Here is a 14,351-nt window from a genome sequence, read left to right as displayed (position 1 = left end):
CGTAATAGTAATCACTGGTAATCAAAGGTTCATGGCTGTAGATGTGTAAGTTATATTATACAGTCAGATTTATAAGCATTTGGACAGTGAAACTTTTTATAATTTTACATCTGTGCACCACCACCATCTGCTTGTTAGTGTTAAACTTTCAGCTTTAATTCACAGGGGTTTAACAAAAATCATCACATCTAAAGCTGGTTTTCATTTAGTGGTGCAGCTTAGCTAAAACATCCATAACTATTGTTCGTTTTGTGACTACACCACCAAATTTGGCACACACATTCTAAATTAAGTACCATTTATTTTCTGATGTGAAGGCTTCCTGGAGCTGACCTCTAATGACCTACAGGGGTCAATGAAGAATTATACAGGGGTCAAAATTGAAAAATGTTCCACTCATATTTGAAATGTATACCATATTATTTGTCTGATCATTAAATTATAGGAGTACATTAAACATCACCTTTAAAAAGAAAATAACACCTTTACATAATGTCAGGAAAGACGGGATATGCTTTGATTATGTACATTAATTCATGCAATCGCCACCAGGTGGCATTCATGTCATGCAAAAGCACAGACCAACGTCTATGTATGTATGTGAATTCAGTGTTTTTATTACAATTATTCTCACACTGTTACACCGTAGAATCCAGAGACCTATCGTCTACAAATCTGGACTGCCAGAGGGCAAGTAATCACAAATGTCTATGAAATCTCACACCCAGGCATCACTAGGTATAAATAAATTTAAGACATATTTAGTGACTTGGAAATGTTCATGTATTCATCCCTTGACTTGTATTAAATGTTACACTTATATTTAGGTGGTCCAATTACTTATGAGCTGAGCAAATAGGCCTTTTTATAATGAGCTGCAATTTCTAAATGGTTAAAGTATTTCCATTAAACTCACTGAATTAAAGCTGAAAGTCAACACTACAATGGCATCAGTACTTGTTTCATTTTAACTCTACTGTGGTGGCGTACATCACTGTCCAAAAATTTATAGACCTGGGCCCAGCTTCATAAAGCAGTTTAATCTTTTAATCTACTAAACTTACTTAGTCGACTAAGGTTAGTCACCCAACATTATCTGTCTAATCTCGGTTTCACATCAACAGCTAAACTTGTAGATTAGCCGTTTTACGTTAGTCAACAATTTTCACGGTCATAGCGGCCTTGTGATGTGCCGTTGCCAAGAAATGCCTCCAATGCGCGACAGTTCTGTTCACTTCCGGGTTGGTCCGTCTGCTACAAACATGTCCGGGTCCGCCACAGCAGAGGAGAAGCACTCCCGACCTCGGCGTCCGTAAACATTTCCAATGGATTATTCTGGTCCCAGAACACCTGCTCCCGCCGCAAGTATCTCATTCCTTCCTCCTCCATCAAGTGGTGGTACACGATTGCCGCCATTTTTTTTAGGTAAGACACTGAAGGTTTGTCAACTAAAATAAGATTAGCCTCCTGTGGAGCAGGCTAAAAACTTTAGTCAGATTAACACAAAACTTTAACTGGTTAAGCACTTTGTGCAACAACTAATGTCAAAGCATGAGTCGACTAAGTGAGTTTAGTCCACTAAACAATATTAGACTGCTTTATGAAACCAGGTCCTGGCTGAAAGCACATAAATTCTTTCTCATTGTTATGAAAGCAGAAAGTTAGTCAGCTGCAACTGCTGTCAGTGTTGGAACAAAGTCAGAGTACCGCCAGAAAAATCACCCCCCTAAAAATAAATGTCACAAATAAAAAAGATGTAAAGGAAAAAAACAAGGGTTTTCACAACTAAAATGTGGAGGCTGAATCAGTAGTCGCAATATTGCACTATCACAAATATGAGGAAGAGAGATGCAGTGGGCAATAATTAGTCTGCGGCCTGTACGCCGGCACCTGAGAAGGCCTCTGGTTCAAGATAAACTGTTCACACCGTGCTAATGTGTGCTGAGTGAAAGAGGTCAACTCTCCACTAGGGGGCTTTCAAGCTCTGACACTGATGAGTAATGAAATAAGAATTATCCCTCGTGCAGCTGAGCCCCCAAAGAAAATCTCAGCATGCTGTGATATGAAACATAAAAGCAACGGGCACAGCCCATAATCATTTTAAGGAGATGAACTGCAGAACACACACACACAGTTTCACCAGGTGATACAGAATTGCACATTCATTGCCCTTAAAAAGCATGAAAAAAAAAAAAAAGAATAGAAAAGCTGTAAATTGTCAGTTTTTGCTTTCCTGGGATTGGTAGCCTAGTGAAGATAGCCATCCACATCCCACATATACAGCATATCTGAAAACATTGTCGTGGAGTAATTAGCAGAAATATCCTTATTTACATCGTTATGGTGGCATACATTCTTTCGAGTAATCCAAGTCCCGTGGGAGCTCTGGCACAAATGTAGGAAGCTTGCTAAAGCATAGGAAACATGTAAGGAGTTCTGTGATGCACACTAAACCAAGAAACCAAAAAGGCCTGTTCAGATTTTGTGTTGCAAACTGCTACAAAAGATTGTTGCATGATCCCAATGTGTTATTGCCCATTTATCCTTCAACACTCTTTCACTCCTCCACACTCAGGCATTTGTGAACAATCCATGTGCATGTGTCTGATGAAAAGTAATCCAATCCTTTGGTTCCCACATAGGCACCGGCCTCTCCGGAGCCATTAAAGTCATATCTTCACTTTTGTAGCCTTGTCTGTTTCATCCGTCATATCCCGGTTCTGAAGCTGTTCTTAAGGGGTGATGACAACTGCCAGCGTTTAACAGAGTAGTGTTAAAGTTGCATTGTACACAGCCTCGTTGTGGTGGACAGTGTGCTTTCCGTGATCATATGGGGTCATATGTTGGCCTTGTCGCTGTAGAAGGGTGTGACGTGAAACATGTAGCAGTGTGTGCACACCCTGACCGGCTTCACTTGGCCATAGCGTGGCAGTGGGGCCGAGTGGGAGGAGCAGCGGGAGCAGAAGATCTGAAATGACACAGTGAAACACATACAAGCATTTTACACGATTTAGAAAGAATGATCATGTCCAATGTATTGGTTATCTGTCTAATCAACTGATTGAGAGTAATGGTCATTATTAAAGCTGCAGTGTGTACAATTTAGTGCCATCTAGTGGTGAGGTTTCAGGTTACATTTTGCTTTTATCTTTGGCGATGGGGATTCATGCTCCCTTGCCTTCACTTGTGACAAGCAATACAGTTGTGTTCAAAATAATAGTGTGTAAAGCTCAAAATCCTTATAATAGCCGTTATTTCCGTACTCGCAAATGTACTGGGAATACTGCACATTCTTTTCCAAATCAAAACATGAAGAAAAACTTTGCAAATCTGTTATCAATTTACAGAAAGTGAAGAAAAAGCATAGCACTGCTATTATTTTGAACACAAACTTGTTATCCTGCACTAGCAACCAGTACACAGTTTGTGCGGGAGCAACCAATGATATCACTTTTTTTTTTGTCTTCAGTCTTCTGGACTGAAGAAATCCAATCCAAGTGGACTCATGACTCTGAACACATGGATACTGCCTGTAAAAATGACAACTGTCAAGTGGAAACTTGCAATGACACCAGCACTCCAGTGCCCAATTTTACACTGGGTGGAAAACAGGGCCTTATATGTAAATTTGAAAAACTTTTGAAACAAAATTTTACATGCACTGATAAATGGACACCTCAAACAATGTGCAGTGTTGATATACAACCACAGTTCTTGTGCCATAACAGCAGTGAATGAATTCACTTTGTCCATGTGATATAAGTAACACGAGTGGCCATACAGTAGAGTTCCACTGTGCATTTGCTAATTATACTCATCAACTAGCTTAACTATCATTTCACACTTACGCATATTTGTTTTTTACTGGATTTTAACAAAATGATTGCAGAACTGCAAGATTTTTCATGTGTTTGCATATGCACTTTCTTTTAGGAGACTCTTGCAATGGCAGCTGTCGAGTCAAAGTATAACCTCATCTTAAAATAGGACGAGAGTAATCATACCTTCCCACAGCTTCTACAGTGATGCTTCCTCCGGATGACTGTGAAGGGAGCCTTACAGGCAATGCAAGAGTTACAGGCGTCATCGGGGACCCATTCCGGAGGGTCTACACAGGGCCAAAAAGAATGAGTTAATATTGAGCAGACTTATCATCAGTATGTCTGCTGCTGCAGGGTGGAGACACTGCAACTAAACTATGTTTGGGTGACTAAGCAGCAGTGGATTTGCTGACCTTCAAACTGGCCCTCCCGAGCCTTGGCTGCCAATTCAGAGGAGGGGATGGCTTCCTGACAGAGAGCGCAGTTCTCCAGCATGGCACTACGCAGAACAGGACCTGTTTGACATAGAAGGAGAACACAAAGCAGATGTCATGTGAATGCGTTACTGCAGATTGGACTGACCCATAAAACTGTGGCTCCTACAAACAAATAAACAAACCCTGTCGGTTTTCACTGTCAACTGTTTATTATTACTTGATGCACATGTGAGAGCTCTTAAAATGTGTTGTCATAACGATGATCAGACACTGTGGGTCATTCCTCACTGTTTCTGCCACGCTGATGAAGTTCTCTTGCATTCATACAAATTTCCCTCGACTGCACATATTCCATTTTATCAATGTGTGTGTGTGTGTGTATATATATATATATATATATATATATGTATATAAAGTCAGTTAAAATATCTACTGTATGTTCACAGAAAGTTATATAATAGTTAGAATTACAATGTTTATTATTGTTGTATCATTTAATTATTAGAATAATTACCTGTATTTCAATTTCAGTATTTACCATGTCAGATTTTCAGGGGTGTCAAACCTTTACATACACCAAGATGACTAACTCTTTAAACAGCATTCCAGAAGTTGATGGAATTACTCTTAAAAGCTTCTGAATAATGGAATAATCTAACCTGGATGCTTACAGTAATTCTTATGAATTCTCAGTCGTACAGTATATACAACAAAAGAGTCCTCAAATTATGGCAATTCATTCAGAATCTTTTAAAAGCTACACTGTATGGATATAGATATGTTTCTTCGTAAAAGTGGAAAATAGCATTTAAGGAATCAATGTGTTTTTATAAGCTTAGAATGATATCTACAACCCCTGGCAAAAATTATGGAATCACTGGCCTCGGAGGATGTTCATTCAGTTGTTTAATTTTGCAGAAAAAAAGCAGATCACAGACATGACACAAAACTAAAGTCATTTCAAATGGCAACTTTCTGGCTTTAAGAAACACTATAAGAAATCAGGAAAAAAAAATTGTGGCAGTCAGTAACGGTTACTTTTTTAGACCAAGCAGAGGGAAAAAAATATGGAATCACTCAATTCTGAGGAAAAAATTATGGAATGATGAAAAACAAAAGAACGCTCCAACACATCACTAGTATTTTGTTGCACCACCTCTGGCTTTTATAACAGCTTGCAGTCTCTGAGGCATGGACTTAATGAGTGACAAACAGTACTCTTCATCAATCTGGCTCCAATTTTCTCTGATTGCTGTTGCAAGATCAGCTTTGCAGGTTGGAGCCTTGTCAAGGACCATTTTCTTCAACTTCCACCAAAGATTTTCAATTGGATTAAGATCCAGACTATTTGCAGGCCATGACATTGACCCTATGTGTCTTTTTGCAAGGAATGTTTTCACAGTTTTTGCTCTATGGCAAGATGCATTATCATCTTGAAAAATGATTTCATCATCCCCAAACATCCTTTCAATTGATGGGATAAGAAAAGTGTCCAAAATATCAACATAAACTTGTGCATTTATTGATGATGTAATGACAGCCATCTCCCCAGTGCCTTTACCTGACATGCAGCCCCATATCATCAATGACTGTGGAAATTTACATGTTCTCTTCAGGCAGTCATCTTTATAAATCTCATTGGAACGGCACCAAACAAAAGTTCCAGCATCATCACCTTGCCCAATGCAGATTCGAGATTCATCACTGAATATGACTTTCATCCAGTCATCCACAGTCCATGATTGCTTTTCTTTAGCCCATTGTAACCTTGTTTTTTTCTGTTTAGGTGTTAATGATTGCTTTTGTTTAGCTTTTCTGTATGTAAATCCCATTTCCTTTAGGCGGTTTCTTATAGTTCAGTCACAGACGTTGACTCCAGTTTCCTCCCATTCGTTCCTCATTTGTTTTGTTGTGCATTTTCGATTTTTGAGACATATTGCTTTAAGTTTTCTGTCTTGATGCTTTGATGTCTTCCTTGGTCTACCAGTATGTTTGCCTTTAACAACCTTCCCATGTTGTTTGTATTTGGTCCAGAGTTTAGACACAGCTGACTGTGAACAACCAACATCTTTTGCAACACTGCGTGATGATTGATTTGATAATCCTCTCCTTTGTTTCAATTGACATCTCTCATGTTGGAGCCATGATTCATGTCAGTCCACTTGGTGCAACAGCTCTCCAAGGTGTGATCACTCCTTTTTAGATGCAGACTAACGAGCAGATCTGATTTGATGCAAGTGTTAGTTTTGGGGATGAAAATTTACAGGGTGATTCCATAATTTATTCCTCAGAATTGAGTGAGTCCATATTTTTTTCCCTCTGCTTGGTCTAAAAAAGTAACCATTACTGACTGCCACAATTTTTTTTCCTGATTTCTTATAGTGTTTCTTAAAGCCAGAAAGTTGCCATTTGAAATGACTTTAGTTTTGTGTCATGTCTGTGATCTGCTTTTTTTCTACAAAATTAAACAACTGAATGAACATCCTCCGAGGCCGGTGATTCCATAATTATTGCCAGGGGTTGTACAAGGGGCGACAGAGGTTCTGAGCCTGACCCAGAAAAAGTAGGACTTGGTTCTCCATCCTTTGTATTCTAAGAAACCAACATTTCTCAACATTGCACCCAGCGAATCAAAATTTCACACATTCTTGAGAAATGTTGGTTTCTTAGAATGCAAAAGATGGAGAACCACATCATATTTTTTCAGGGTCAGGCTCAAAACCTCTCAATCACCCCTTCATACATACGAGCGGGCCCCCTCATAGAGGCTGCCATAGTATCCCAAAAGGGACATAGCTACTCCATCTTTTGCATTTTGCAGTGTGACTGGATTACTGAAGAAAAAAGAATCCGTGGATGCTCTCCTATGCACTGGTTGGTAGTGCAGGCTAACCACTTTTGAGAAATGGGGGAACCACACATATTGCTTATCGTAAGAAAAAGGCAAGGGAACATGAATACCCATTGCCAAAGAAGTGACAATGTAAAGTGAAACAAAATTATGACGGACAAGGACATAATGTAATATGCAACCTCACCACTAGATGACACCAAATTCTACATACTGTTCCTTTAAAGTAATTCCATTTGGAATCTGCTTCAAGAGTAAGTCATCTCAGTGTATGTAACTTACTAACCCACTGAAAATCAGACATGGTGATTAGAAACAAATAAAAATATCTTGTAACTCATTAGGGAAAACGAGACAAAGCTTACGATGCAAAAGTGACACTTTGACCTGTGTGCATATCAGAGCAGACAAAAAATAAAGGGAATCCACCATATATACCAGATGTACTTCTCACCTTTCTTTTCATTATCAGTGGCTTTCTGATCACACTTAGTCGCCATAACTTCAAAGAGTGTTTTCAGGATACTACGAAGGTCACTAGCATAGTTGGTCTGCAGTTGATCAGCAACACCTGTAGCTCACAAGAACATAAACAACATCACGGAAGAAAGACAGAAAGACAGGGAGTGACCGAGACAGGTTGGGGATTTACCTGATATACAAACAAAGAGACGGTGGATGAGGTCACTACTGCTGTGGAAACGTGATCGGATTTTGTTCCTGGCAGCCATCCTGGCATCTTCCAGGGCTTGCTGGATCTCTTGATGGTCCACTTCTTCTAATGTCCCTGAGCTGGGGGTCAGACTGCTGACAGGGCTGTCGGGTGAGATGGCCAAAGATGGTCATGTCTCAAATTTTCACATGCAGATGCGTTCTTCATACATTCAACACAAACTTCACCGGCAACAATTTACTTTGAAACTGATTCAACGACAGCCACTGAATACAACTTTGGGATGGGGTGGTGGGATAATGTACAATCCACTCCCAAAATATTCCCCCACTCTTATAAAAAAACAAAAAAAAAACTGCAGAAACGGCCCATGTGACTGTTTAGTGAATGTTTGCAGGCACATTACAAATAACCAGGAAACCACTATTATATTACTATGATTGTGGACTTCAACATTCCTAAAAATCTGCAATTTAAAATCAACAGCATGAACGATAGTAGTTATAGTCTTTAAAAGAAGCTGTGGTCTGAAGTCATTACAAATGTTTTCTTAGCATGTCGGAAAGGGAATTCTGCGTTCAGTTCTTATCAGAGTGTTGCCAGAAAACAAAAGAGAGTAATGCGACACTAATATACACTCACGGGTCATTAGTTACTGTACCTGGGACTATATGCACTGCTTGACAGACTACATGTGGTGACTGACACACTCTCACAGTCACTATCTGAGCTGTAGGGGGAGTTCTGTGAACTAGAAACAACCAAAAAGGGGAAAAATGTACATGAGGAAGCAAAATAAAAATAATGACAGCAACAGAATAAATTAAAAGATATGATGAAATATGAAGAAATTAAAAGGGGGTAGGCTGAGTAGAGCGGAAATATCCTCCAAAGGAAACTAATTACAGACTGTTACAATAATAATTATAAATAAAAGAATAACTAAATTTATTACAATAAAATAATACACCTGGAGCTCTGCCTGCCATTCCTGTTGTTGTCCATCTTGGAGTCTTTGTTTTCAGTCTTGTCCTTATCCGTGTTATTGTCCCACTGTTGGCTTCCAATGGCCTGCTGCGTCTTTTCAGTCCTCAGTTGGTGGTTGCAGGAAGAGGGCCCATCCCCTCTGCAGTCCTGAGCATGATGCCTTGGACCCGGAGCGACCACCAGGCACTTATCGCCGAGATGGGAATTTCTTTCCTCTTCCAGAGACTCTACAAGATGCCGGGAAGATGGTGGCGTCAATTTGGAGAGGTCTGCTTTTCCATGGGGCTCATGGCATTGGGGAGGCAGCCGACAAGCTGAAGACTGGATGACGGCGCTTGACGCTGGAGTCATACAGTGTTTGTCCAACCCCAGAGCAAGTCCTAATCCGAGCCCAGTGTTCTCCGTATTGATCGGATCATCGTGGCCATCCTCGCAGCTGCCACAGCAGACGCAGGAATTAAGCAAGCAGTGAGTGGCCACCAGGGGGCCGCAGGGCTCAACCTCAGAAGGCGCAGGTGGCGGCAGCAGCAGCTTGTCCACAGTCAGCTCTGTCAAGCTTGGAGAGTGTGGGTTGAAGATGACTGTGGCAGACAGCTTCATCCCACCCATACGGTGGGCAATGACCTCGGCGGTTTCAGATGCAGTCCCTTCCAAACCCATCTCCCACCCATTGGTATAAGGCAGCGGTTCAGAGCTGGGCACAGAAGTGCATTGTGAGTGCTTTACACTGAGACACTGTGGATTCTGGCTGCGAGGCTGTGGGCAAGGCTGTTCTATTGATGCTTCAGTGCACCAGCCTTTTCTCACACAGTCTGATTGTAGTCCCGGCTTATGCTGAACAGGACAAGCAGATTCCAGTCCTTTGGAGGGTGAAGCAACAAAATTACAGGCCTCTTTTGAGATGCTGGTGCTGTTGTCTCCTGCTGCATCCAGATCCTCCATGAAAAAGACCCTGTCCTCCTCCTCTACATTGATGCCTGTCCTTCCTCTGCCTCTCAGGAGCCTAAGAGGAGACACCTCAGTGCTGGAAGCCCCACTGGAGCGTCCTGCCTCTGGTCTGTTGCGGATGTGTGCTGGGGACTGGCCCTGACTGGGAGGTGACAGTAATGTGGACATCTCATCTCCCACACGGTAGACCATCATGTTGAGCTGCTCCAGTTCCTCCTCATCATACTGCATGGAGCAAGCCAGCTCAGCCTCCTCTGCCTCTTCACAAAACAGCCCCTCATCATGCTCCTCCTCCCCACTCTTAGTTTCCACCTCGTTTCCCCAGCTCTTTTCAACTTCCCCTACTTCCTCCTCCTGACTGGGACAGACAAACAGAGCCAGATGCTCTGGTGGCTCCTCACTCTCGCCATTTGAAACATTACTAGTGGGGCCACAGGATGAGTGGTTATTTTGGACTGGTGCTGGTATGGTGCTTGTGGACAACCCCTGCTCTGTCTGTAACTCTCCATCCTGGGAGATACAAAGGTTCCTCTCCAGTGTCAACAATTCTTCCTCTGTCAGGGTCTGAAGCAGGTCCCTGGAGAAGCATGTTTGTAATATAGACATAGTGGTGAATATAACAGTTTGACACCGTGTCTGTATTCTGCATTGTGTGGATTTGTTTGGTATTTATCATCTGTACCTGATTTTCTTCAGTAAAGTGCGAAAAGGCCGGAAGAGCTCAGACATGTCCTCTGATTTTCGGTCCAAGTTTAGAGGTCCTTCTGAATACACAACCAGCCCACTAAAAATATTTTTAAGTATCTGTTAAAAGTAAGAAATAGTAGAAAAGAGGAGGATAGAACAACAGGCAAGAGAAGCAACCACTTACCACACAATGGCAAGTCTAGGAATTGTAAACATCAGTGCTGGTTCATAGTCATCGATCATATCTTGAGTGAGATAACCCAGCTTCAGAGCCCTAAGACAATCACACAACACATTATGCCAAGGTATGATTCAGACCGAGCTTCTGGTATGCCTTCTGCTAAGGACTGACTTCATCAGAGTGATACATTTTAACTTTATGGTAACTTAAAAAGTATCTGATTTTCACACACCTAGGTGGTAACTTTAAGTCTGGCCTGGAACATAACTTGTGATTTTTTAAAATCACATTTTATTTTTTTGTAGCCTTTGGGATTATTCAAAATCTAAAGGCCCTGCCCCAATCTGCCATACTGCTTGCTTGGATGCGTTATACATCAGTGGTCGTCAAGCTTTTGTGTTGAAACACTTGAACTAACAAACTAATTGATGAATATGATGTATTAAAACAAACAAAAAATAAAACACCCAAAGTCCAATTATCTCAACTTGAAGACAATGGACCAAAACTATTTTCCTTCATGCACATATTCATATGTTGTGCTACCACTTTGTAAATCCACAAAGCAGTTTAGGAAGACCTGCACTTACAAGATCAATATCATACATTCTAATCCACCAATTAAACATAAAAGACAAATTATCTCTCCTTGAAGATAGCAGACCAAAATTATTTTCCTTCCTGCACATCTACATATTGTGTGAAGTTTCACTGAAATGCACCTAACAGTCTACGAGGAGTTGTACTTACAATGTAAGTGTCATGTGATGCATCAGTTAAATTATCTTGACAATGTTGGACTGGAATTATTTTCCTTCATGCACATCTTCACATGGTGGGCTACCTTTGCGTGAAGTTTCACTGAAATCCATAAAGTGCTTTAGGACGAGTTACGCTTACAAATTTCACAGACAGATGGACCGGATGATGTGTATATACCCCATAACAATAACAAGAGTCACCAGGACATTACACATCCCCCTGGGTCCCCACAAATCTGTAACTGACTGGTGTTGGGGAATCACTGAAGTACACTATTATGCTAAATATGAATGAACTTGGTTAACTAGTTCTTGAGATATCATGTTAACAAGGGTGTCAAGGACAATATGTTGACTATCTTGCTGTGACCTTGAAATTGACCCCAGGGTTACCGTAATGAACTGGTGCCGTGGGATCACCTAAGTACACCTTTATGCTAAATATGAATGAAATTTGTCAACTGGTTATTGAGATAACGCAATAACAAGTGAAAACGGACGGACAGACGGACATGCTGATTGCTTAATCCCCCCATATTTCATACCGGGGGAATAATATTTGGTGAAAGTGTTAACGACAGCCTGGGATAAAAGAAACTATCACATTTTTGAGAAGAATTAAATAAAGGACAGTGGAAAGAAAATTTTAATGCACTTTGAGCAAGATTAAACAAAAAGAAACATCAAATATTCAGGAAACAACGTAAATATTTTGGAGCCGGCCTGGAACAAATGCTATTAAAGTTTTGGGTGTACCCAGAAAAGGGGTTGCCCCTTTAAAAGTGCTTTTTATCATTGCCATATTAAAGTAGAACCACACCAACTGAAAAGGCAACTTTAACATTTGACCTACTTTCAATAATAAAACTAAATATCATCAATTATTCAAACTACAGGTGCCAGTTACTTTCCAGTACTACTTCAGCGTTCGCTCCTGTGTAAACTCACCTCTCTACAGTCTCACAGAAGAGCACTATTACCTCCTGCTGCACGTAGTATTCTTTGGGAGACTTTACAGGCACCATGGCTGATACATAACTGTGAACAGAACAGGAGGTGGCATACAACAACATTCATGGCATTACCAAACATTTTTGAAAAGATTTACTCATAACTGTTCACAGGATGCTGAATGAGGAATTATGTGAAATAATGTTTAGTCCTGAATTTACCTGAGCTCAAACTCAGCAAAAAGGCTGTCGAAATGCCGCAATGCATCCTTCATGCGGTCGGTATACAAGTTAAGGTCTCTCAGGGCCTGATCTCTGGTAATGCTGCGTACCTCTTCCAGGCTGCGAGTAAGATCCTTAGCCAGGGGCCTCATAGCTATGCTTTCTATTTCTCTGTTCATGATGATGGAGCCAGCAGCCAAACACTGCACATAAACACATTTGTTACAAATTATCTCACATAGTTTTGTTTTAAAGATTTAACTTCATCATAGCAATCAATAAATGGGGCATTTGTACAGTTTTTATGCAGAGTGATGTGTGTGCTCACAAGTGTACACCAACACGTGCGCAGGGTTGTTTGCTTTACACACAACGCTAGTGGTAAAAATACTCTACCTCAGCCCCAAACCACAGCTGCCCTGCCAAGTTGTCATGACGAATCTCCTCAGGGAACTTGACACAGAAGTCTCTGTTGGCCCGGTCATTGGGGATACATTCATCCATGATCTGATTGATAATATTCAGTACATTGTCCTGCAAATAAGATGAACAGAGATGGAAAACGAGACTGAGCAAACTATTTGGAGGTACTCTTGAAATCCTTTCCAGTTCACTGCAAGGACCGCAGATCTAAGCAAGTGTAATAATGTGATTCTTAATCTTACTGAGCTTCTTTTCAGCATAAATGGATTTTCGAGTGCTTTCGAAGAGAGATCCTTCGGCTTAATTAAAGTATGATAAATGTAACTTGCCTTGTCTTTATTTGAGTTATTTTTAAGGAGACAGAAGGGTCATGTCTGCAAAACACACAGTTGAAAGCCACAGAAGCGTTATTTCAAGACATACTGAAATATTGAAAATACTTTGATTTCATTTCAACACTTTATGTGCTATATTGGATTGGATATCATGACCCATTTCAAGATGCCTTATCAAATAAAATTCACTTACTGCACTTGCAGCGAAACTGGATTGTTTTGATCGCACATATGCTTATATCTCAAAACTGTCACAAAGCCAATGAGCCAATGCACTCACCACCGCACCATTGTGCTTATTTTAGGTAATATGTGCATATTTGTAAATGCACCCATGTTACCGAAATGAGGAAGCCTGTCACACAAAGCCATGTGTGGTTATGGTTCAGGCTAGTGGTTTCAAGTCTCACTTGGGCCATAATTGTTAAAAAGAGTTGACATATGAAGGGAAGCAGTCAAAATAATGAGATAATGCTTCGGAGAGACACAAAGGCACCTGTTACGTTTTTATTTATTCCTTAATTTTCTATACCCACTTATTCCAATTAAGGGTCACAGGGGGCTGGAGCCTGTCCCAGCAGTCATTTGGCAGTGTGTGTGTGTGTGTGTGTGTGTGTGTGTGTGTGTGTGTGTGTGTGTGTGTGTGTGTGTGTCGGGGGGAGGGGGGGGGTTACACTTTGAACAAGATGCCAGTCTGCAGGGCTGCACTTCATTTAATTTGATAACATTTATTGTATTTCACTTATTACTTCCTGTAGCAAGTTTGATCTCAAGTAAACTGATCTTAAACAAAGCATTTTCTACTTATGCCAACCACTGCACACTTATCAGAGCCTATTTATTTCTACACTGGAACAAACTTATTGTAAGATTTCTTGCCGAGTAAAATGATCTTGCTGCATAAACAGATAATTTCACGAACATTAAGTCATTTATTTCTCTCAAATTTAGTGTTTATTTCTTGTATTTTAGCTATGCTTTTTGCAATGCATTATTAATAACAGGCTAAAAAACTGTTACCTTTCCTAATAAAGTCAATGTATTGCAAAGCTGAAAGGCCATTTATTAATTAGTA

General features: G+C 40.6%; 1 protein-coding gene across 3 annotated transcripts in view; it reads right to left on the bottom strand.

Annotated features, from left to right (window-relative positions):
• Window positions 1-1,054: 1,054 nt before the first annotated feature.
• zfyve28 (zinc finger, FYVE domain containing 28) overlaps window positions 1,055-14,351 on the bottom strand; it is a 43,741-nt gene continuing 30,444 nt past the window's right edge. Inside the window, exons 3-14 of one of the 3 annotated variants that reach the window (XM_034195183.1) lie at window positions 12,915-13,052; window positions 12,519-12,721; window positions 12,295-12,384; window positions 10,589-10,678; window positions 10,400-10,501; window positions 8,753-10,294; window positions 8,444-8,533; window positions 7,762-7,925; window positions 7,564-7,680; window positions 4,235-4,339; window positions 4,005-4,108; window positions 1,055-2,968 (exon numbers count right to left, since the gene is read on the bottom strand). In XM_034195183.1, coding sequence (XP_034051074.1) covers window positions 2,837-2,968; window positions 4,005-4,108; window positions 4,235-4,339; window positions 7,564-7,680; window positions 7,762-7,925; window positions 8,444-8,533; window positions 8,753-10,294; window positions 10,400-10,501; window positions 10,589-10,678; window positions 12,295-12,384; window positions 12,519-12,721; window positions 12,915-13,052 — 2,877 coding nt within the window. In that variant the 3' untranslated portion in view covers window positions 1,055-2,836. The remainder of the gene's footprint in view (window positions 2,969-4,004; window positions 4,109-4,234; window positions 4,340-7,563; window positions 7,681-7,761; window positions 7,926-8,443; window positions 8,534-8,752; window positions 10,295-10,399; window positions 10,502-10,588; window positions 10,679-12,294; window positions 12,385-12,518; window positions 12,722-12,914; window positions 13,053-14,351) is intronic. The other 2 variants (XM_034195184.1, XM_034195185.1) reach the window with 2 other exon arrangements.

The sequence above is a fragment of the Thalassophryne amazonica genome, chromosome 19, assembly GCF_902500255.1.
Source record: "Thalassophryne amazonica chromosome 19, fThaAma1.1, whole genome shotgun sequence".
Classification (NCBI taxonomy): domain Eukaryota; kingdom Metazoa; phylum Chordata; class Actinopteri; order Batrachoidiformes; family Batrachoididae; genus Thalassophryne; species Thalassophryne amazonica.
Note: the sequence above shows the minus strand (reverse complement) of the source record. Positions and strands in the feature narration are given on the sequence as shown.